This window comes from Molothrus ater, chromosome 4 (genome assembly GCF_012460135.2).
Source record: "Molothrus ater isolate BHLD 08-10-18 breed brown headed cowbird chromosome 4, BPBGC_Mater_1.1, whole genome shotgun sequence".
Taxonomy (NCBI): Eukaryota; Metazoa; Chordata; class Aves; order Passeriformes; family Icteridae; genus Molothrus; species Molothrus ater.
In genome coordinates, this window is record NC_050481.2 from 24,076,707 (window position 1) to 24,084,772 (window position 8,066).

Below are 8,066 nucleotides of genomic sequence, written 5' to 3' on the forward strand. Positions count from 1 at the left end.
AAGAAAACAACACTCTTATTATATTTGGTGTTAAATAAACTGAATGAAAGGAACCTGTAGGTCAATAATTTTATGTCCTGAACATAACTATAAAGAAGACATTAAAAAAAATTAAAAAGCAATGCAAAGATCAGTGATTATCAACCAGGTTTTAAACCACTTGAACTTAGTCTTTAGATTGACAAACTAAATATAGCTGAAGAATTAAATGCTGTATTTTCTAAAGTTATCTTTAAAAAGGAACCAACTTGACAGTGAAGTTATTCTGTGGGTGGTGGGGTTGTGTTAAACTAGATCTGCTCTGCAAGTCTCACAAGAAAACTAGAACAATTTTCCTCATGTAGGAGACACCAAGTATGGCACTGAGCTTTGAGAAAAGAATGTTGATTAAACTGCTTGGTTTCTCTATTAACTATTCAACCAGCCTCAAACTACCATGTACTTGAACTGGGCCGCCACTGCTTAGAAGTTGACAAGATGTATTTAATTATCTACCAAGTTACATACTACACTTGTAAAGAATCACACAAAAAGCTTACTGTGGTCCATGCTGTCTGTTATGTTTTCTTTTGTTACTTTTTATTTTCACATCTGGTAACTTCTGTTTTTTCCTTGCGGTGTCCTGTACAGAAGAGCTGTCAGAATCTGTTTGAGACTCAGAGCCTTCAGAGCTTGAGTGAAGAGCTTTATTGGTTCTACGTGGAATCTTTTTGGGTATCTTCCCTGAAGACTTGGCAGACCATTTCTTTCCAGGATTCTTCACACTCTCCACAGGATGCTGGAGTGCTTTTAGAGGAGTTCTGCTATTGGCATCACCAGGTGACTCTGGCGTGTGTAATGCTTTTCTAGGTTTCTTGGGCTTAGTCAACTTCTGAATCCCAGGAGTCTCTAATTTCTGATGCAAAGATGTGGTGCACACTTCATTGAGTTCTACAGGCTCTCTTTCAAGCTCTTCTTCACCAGGTCCACTGTCAGAACTCTCCTCTCTTTGTAACTGAGGCTTTTTATTACTACTTTTCTGGACAGATATTTTAAGCTTTTTCCTTGGAGTTACTGTCCCTCTCTTAGCTACTTTGACTTTTGGAAGTTTCTGCTTAGCAGTTTGTTTCTTCTTAACTAAATGCTGAGAAGCTTTAGAAGCCAACTGCAGATTCTTGGAAGACTTGAGAGACTTTTTCAGTGACACAGTCTGGTCTTTCTGAGGCCCAGATGAGGGCATAGGTAAATCCTCACTTGGCATACTTATTTTACACTGCTCTTCATCAGATGGTTCTTTTTCCAATCCAGGCCACATCGGTTCTTCAGCTTCTGGTTTCCAGGATGTGTTCTTTTTCTGGTTTGGAGAGTCTTGTCTAAGTGCATCCTTTTTAGTCTTTCCTGTCAATACACAAAATATTTGGACATGAATACCTTTTCCCATTAAACCTGAAGATATATGTTAACATTTGAATGCATAAAAAAACCCCAAAGAATAAAAATGGAGGGGAAAAAAAAAAAGGTATCACAAAACCAGTGTTATCACCACTGGCTAGAAGAAGGCTTTCCCTAAACTATAGTCTACAAAAAACTTTTCGGTGTACTTCCAGTATCTCCTAATAAAAAAAGGGGGCAGAAATGTTACATTCAGTCTGCTTTCCAGTTTTCAGTGTTTTTCATGCTACAAAACTCTTCACAAATAATTCCTAAAACTCAATCCCCTTTCTGCCCAAATATAACTGCCTTTCTATGGCAAGAGGAACAAAAGCTTATTGGGCACGTACTTTCTATGACTCTTCATACAAAAAGGCAACACTGCTAATTTAATCGTTAATGTTCTAACAGGAAAGGCAAAGGATGTAGCAAAAAAGTGAAGACACTGTCTCACTGCCTCTCTGTCTCACCCAAATCTAACTGCACAGCTGAAACACCAAAAACGAAATCTATTGATGTCTATCCTCTACTTCATTATAATTTTCTCATAAACCACCAGAAAATAATCCAGTAATGTGACCTGCAAGGTCAAGTCTGAAGAGCTGTTAAATAACTTACCCACACAAGTACTCTTTCGGCTTTGAGATGTAAGGGCATTTTCTTCACTATTAGGGATTGGATCTGACACTGACGTTTCTTTGAAGTCAAAAGCTCCAACATCTGGATGATCCAGTTTCTGTTTAGTAAGTGCTTTACCCCGTACTTTCTTGTTCTTGACTTTCTTATTCTGTGTCTTCTCCTTTTCAGAGGGCTGAGGTTTAGAAATGGGAGCTGCAGAGCCATCATTTTTTGATTTTTTCTTCTTAGTGGGTATTGAAATCCAAGAAGTAAAAGATGCACCACCTGATTCATCAATTAAAAATTCACATTCATTTTCTATTTCTATTTCTTGATATTTCACAGGACGAGGTGAGGGTGGTGATATGGAGGTTGAATATCTAAAGAATGGAGGGAAAAAACATTCATATCAATCAGGGTGGGGGGGAAATTGACTTTCAGTCTTCCAAATCTAGTGGTAACTCCCCACACCTAGACACTGTACAGAATGTTCCTCAAAAGAATTATAATAAAGTTCATCCATCATATGCTCCATATTAAGCCTCCATACAAACCTCTGTCCAAGTGTTCTTGTTGCTACAGCTGCTAAGACAGCTGAAGAGAAAGTTTTCTCTGTCCTGGCAGATAATGCAGTAACACGTTCTGTTCCTTGCACAGGAACAACCTGCTCATCTCTTCCAGGCTGCGGTCCTTCCAAATTTTCCACTTCCCCATGGCTCTTTGCTGCAGCTGGCGTACTCCACTTATCAAAATGCAATCTACAAATGAGAAACAGCATTCAAATATGCTGCTATAAATCCTGAGTGCACAATAAAGTATTGTGAGGATGAACAGATGCTCCTGCTGACAGCATCTCAATTCCTATGAACGAGCTTCCCTTTGGAAACTTGCTGCAACACAGGTGAGCAGTAGGGCTTTCCAGTATAGTAGCAAGTGCCCACAGGCAACATGGAGTCAGCGTGTGACTCTTGATCAAAGTAAAGGCTGCTCAGCAAGACAAATTCCTAATTTTAGGAGGATGTGCTTGAGAAATTGTCAGGTTTCCTAGTCATAGGTGCACTGTCTTTCCAATCTCATTCCATCAATGGGAGTGAATTGGATCAGTGTCAGTCCATCTTTATGATCTACCCTAGAGATTTAGTCCTCTAGGAAAGTAGAACTGTGGCCAGGACATTGGCCAGTGCTGCAGTTCAGCTTCAATTCTTCCAACAAGGAGATAATAATCACAACTGAAGCTATTTTACTTTGAAAAAAACATCTGTATATTCAGAGCGAGAGGAACAATAACTGCTCATTTCTGCTTTAACATATTTTTGTTAACTTTTAAAGTCAACACTGTCAATAGGATTCACTGAAGAAGTCTAGATGATCTGAGAAGCTGATACTTTCCTGGAAAAAAGAGTTTAAATTTATTTTGACAGGCTTCCTTCACTTGGGTACTGCACTTATCACCAGAAAATTAAATAAAATTCTGCCCTTTCTAAACCCAGATACAGAACTTCCTAAAAAGCTTTCAATTATTTTTTATGAGTTCACAATCCACACTCAATTTACCCTGAGGGGGAGGGCACACCTGGAATATGACACCACAACCACGTTCAGCTCTACTTACTTAACTGCAGGAGAACTTTTCGCTTCCTCCACAGGAAGAGGTGATCCAACAGCCCCACAATTACTCTTGGGGTCCAAAGGCACAGCTGGACACTGGCATGGTGCTTCAACGTCTTTCAAAGTTTGTTTTTTTTCACTTTTAGACACAGAAGACTCTGTCTTTTTAGAAGTAGCTACATAATCAGGTGTTGCAGCCTTCAAGTGTGATTCACATGACAGTCCTGCCATATACATAGAACAGGTTTCATTCTTTTACTTAAAATCTTACAAAATCCCAAGAAATAGTTACTTTAAAAACCTTAATTCAGTAATAGTGTGACCAACCTCTGCTGCTGACTGGTTTTAGCAGTGATGCAGGTGAGGGTTCTGCAGTCTCACGGGCTCTTTTCACAGAGCTGGCTGACCCTGCCTTGGGCTGTCATAGTTGGTCACAAATAATGAGATGAAGTAAAATATTTGATAAAGCAACAGTATTTTAACAGGAATATACATTTCTAGAGAACATGAATATAATTAATGTTCTTCCCTTAATTCATACTCATTCAAATCACTGTTCTATTTCACCCAAACACTTCAACTTTCTATGGTGTAAAACTCTAAAAGTAACTGTAAATTTCAAACAACAGGTAAAAGAGTGTGTACAGTAAAAATCTACATGCAGCTTTAACCAGACATCTGGCTAATCTTGAGGTAAACTACTTATTATTGTCATTAGGATGAATTAATTTAAACTGTTTAATTACCCTTTACTAAGACAGGCTGACGTTTAGCAAGAATTGATTTGAGATTATATTCTAACATCAGACTAAATTAAACAAATACCATTATAAGGTTGCCTCTTCTAAACCCTACTATTAATAGAATATCCTACATAAAAAAGTAAAGTCAAAATATTAAAACTAAATATACATTCTAGATTATTGGCATCATCCTCTCAGGCAGCACATTAACAAGGCCTTCACCTTGTTTCCACTCATCAACAAAGTTACAGACATATGAAGTTATTGTACAGATAACTATCAGGAGTTATCCAGCTGCTTTTCTACATGAATCCCCTTTAAATTTTACTGCCATCTGATAGCTAAGAACTGTGCCCATATATATTTGGCAAAGTGACCACAACCAACTCCAGTGGAGTCCAAGACAGCCATACCCACCACCAGTAATAAGGCAGCGTGCTTCAGCCTCAGACCATGAGAAACTTAACTATCCTGGACAAAAAGCTGAAGAAGCTTTCATTAGTAAAAACCCAAGAAAAAAAAAATCTATTAAATAATTCTACTTATAGAATATTTACTATTAGAGCACAACAAACTAAACAAAAACACACATTTTCAACAACTATCATAGATCATTAAATTGTAGCCTACATACTTTTACAGTGCTCATACACAACCAAATGCTACAGAATTGATCTTGTACCCACCTGAACCTGTATGCAGTGCTACACTATGACACTGACAGAACTCACCCTTTGTCCCTGGATTGAAGTCCTCTTCTCATTTTTCAAAACAAAGGTTGAGCTATTTGGAGAGTTTATTGTAAGATCACTGCTGCAACCTATGAAGAAAAAAAACAATAAATATGGGAATCTTAGAATTGTCCAGGTTTTATTTATTTTAACAAGTTCTAAGGCTCACTAAGGTCATGTAAATCCAAACAAGTAAGGAATCAGATGCTTGAGAAATGAATTATAAGACAGCTAAGACACAGTTCTAAAATGCTGGGAAGGGGTTGTTCTTAAAAACCCTGAGAAATACTATTTTTATCTATTTTATCCCTATTTTTTATTTCTATGTACTTACCACTAAATATAACACAAGGAAGAAAATAATTATTTTCTTTTATCAGCAAATCAAGCAAAACACCAAATAAGAGCTTACTTTCAAAACAATCCTGTATGAGTTTCAGTACGTTTTGACCTGGCTGTAGATCAATTTTATTTCTAGAAAGAAGAGAGAAAAATATTTTCAATCAAAAATGCCAAATGCTCTTACCCAAATATTAACATAGCAAAGTTTTACTTCTAAATATTTTAGGTTATTATTTCTTCAAGTTCAGACTTTAATACATTTTTACCTACCATTTCCATGCATAGATATCTGCAAAGAAATTTGTCTAAGTAGGAATTCCAGGAAAAAAAGCCTCACTGCCACAGATTATAATAAGAATGAAGAATTCTCTCTACATTAAAGAAAACATGCAACTACTCCAACAGCCCTGAGGTAAATGAGCTTTAGGCTGACTAGAGTCTCACTTGAACAAGTAATTTTTGTATAAATCAGACCTGGAGCTATGTTGCCTGCACAGTGATGCAGTCAGAACCAGGCCTGAGGTATTCTATCCATAAGCAAGTGACCAGCTCAGCTGGTTGGATTATTATTTCAAACCAGCACAAATGGAAAGAAGTGAGTGATTCACCAGCCAGACAATGTTGATCAAAACCAAAATAACAGAAAAGCCGTGGAGTTTTACTCCCATAATGATCATGATATACCTTTAAAAACAACTAATTGTGTACATTTGGTAAGCTCATTAAATGCATTTCCAGAAATGAATTTCAGCAACAAAAACTTCACAGACTCCTAACACGCATGTAAAGAACATCACAGCACTGCAAATGCTCAAACTCGTCTCTAACATTTACCAGCAAGGTCCAAATACGCTGGAACTCTGCCTGGGTTTAATTTCCCTGCCCCTTGAAAGGCAACATGTTTGCACAGCTCACTGCTTCCCTACTCAGGCAGCCCAATTAGGGCTACCTTAGGTACAGCTACCCACAACCTGCTGCCTCAGCAAAGGAAAACCTCAGAGCCTTGTCCCCCCACAGAGCTTGCTTCTCTTACCACTAAGAAATACAAGAAATTTGTGAAACATCACATGATCAGTTTAATAAGGTACATCAAGTAGTTTTGACATGTAGCTCTAAAATAAAAATCCAGGTAGATTTTCCAGAATCTAAGAATAGGTGTTTAAATGTAAATTACCCTCCTCCATGGCAGAATCTTGCTCTGTAGTCTTTTTTTAAACGATTCTGTGAAGAAATAAGAATCAATTTTTACTAAGCATGATGACACCTGACAGAAAAACAAGTAAGCAGATCTTGAGGATTCTCGAGACATCTTGAAGTAGTGGGAGAGTGGGAGTTAGTGCAGCACTGTTTTTCTTAGAATGCCACAGTGCCTCTTCATACACTTGAAACCTAAGTATAACCAGTCATTTGAACAGCAGACAGGACACCAGCCATTTACCACAACTAGAGCAGTAATAATTCAAGCAGCAGCACATTCTCTGTGTAATCAAATAAAGCTGCTGACCTGGGAACCAGCATGGTTGTAGTGGATAAAATGGGAATAAAGGGCAAAAAAAATTCAACAACAAAGCAGAGTGCAATTCTTCACAAATGTGACAGGAAAACATCTCAAAAAATGTAAACGTTTAGCAGAAAAACGTCTATAATCTCTTCCTGATTCGAGTAAGTTTAGAATATTTAGCAATGTGGAGAGTATCTAATCCTAACACAAGAGAATTCTGCACGTTTTTGTGAAGTTTGCCATATTGACAGTATTTTGCAATTCATTGTGATTCCCCTTTGGCTATTACTTCCGGTAACAAAAATAATCAAATTCTATACGGATAGATTTCACTGCAAATTTTCAACATCAGTTTAAAGTGGTAGAAGGAAGATACAGGGAAAACAACTGACCAAAAGACACTACTTCAGAAACTATACAGAAGCACAGTCCGCAGTCAATCCGCAATCGGACATAAACTTAAACCCCCTTCCCTTCACAGCAGAGTGCAGCACAATGCACTGCGCACTAAAGAAATTAAAATTTCCTATCAAGGACCTAAAAGAGCCTTTAACAGTTCATTTATTATTGTGTTCGCGTCGCGCTACACGTGAAGAATTTTAAAACTTAAGCACGATTCTAGCGTGCCTGCACAAATGTCCTGCTCCTGATGCGCTCACTCTCCCGTGGAAGTCGGCTCTCCCGAGGCAGCCTGAGGGGAACGGGGTCCGGCACAGACACTGGTGCGCTCAGGGGAACGGGGCTCCCGCCAGACCAGCCCCACAAATGTCTGTGCCAACCGCTCGGACCCGGAGTGAGCGCGGAACCCCAATGCCAGCCTCGCTCTCCCCAGGGGGGAGAGGAAGATCGGCCCCGGCCCTCCCCTCAGGAGCGCGCCGAAGGCCGCGCCTCTTCGCTACGGACGGGCCCGGCCGACGCCCACAACAAACCAGACAGACAGACAGAGACACACACGCAGACAGACGCGGACATACAGAGACACACAGAGCGGCCGCTCCCGCGCTCTCTCACCAAGGCCTGCGCCATCCCGGACCGGGGCCGGCGCGCGCGCGCCCCCAGCGCCGCCTTCGAACCTCGCGCGCCTTTCCCGACGGGCGCGCGCGCACGGCCGGC

General features: G+C 39.6%; 1 protein-coding gene across 1 annotated transcript in view; it reads right to left on the reverse strand.

Moving 5' to 3' along the window:
• The window catches only part of CENPC (centromere protein C), a 28,214-nt gene extending 20,148 nt beyond the window's left edge, over positions 1-8,066 (reverse strand). The window contains exons 1-9 of the mRNA XM_036382767.2: positions 7,965-8,066; positions 6,627-6,673; positions 5,523-5,584; positions 5,111-5,199; positions 3,964-4,054; positions 3,641-3,860; positions 2,583-2,786; positions 2,029-2,408; positions 540-1,377 (exon numbers count right to left, since the gene is read on the reverse strand). Coding sequence (XP_036238660.1) covers positions 540-1,377; positions 2,029-2,408; positions 2,583-2,786; positions 3,641-3,860; positions 3,964-4,054; positions 5,111-5,199; positions 5,523-5,584; positions 6,627-6,673; positions 7,965-7,979 — 1,946 coding nt within the window. The 5' untranslated portion in view covers positions 7,980-8,066. The remainder of the gene's footprint in view (positions 1-539; positions 1,378-2,028; positions 2,409-2,582; positions 2,787-3,640; positions 3,861-3,963; positions 4,055-5,110; positions 5,200-5,522; positions 5,585-6,626; positions 6,674-7,964) is intronic.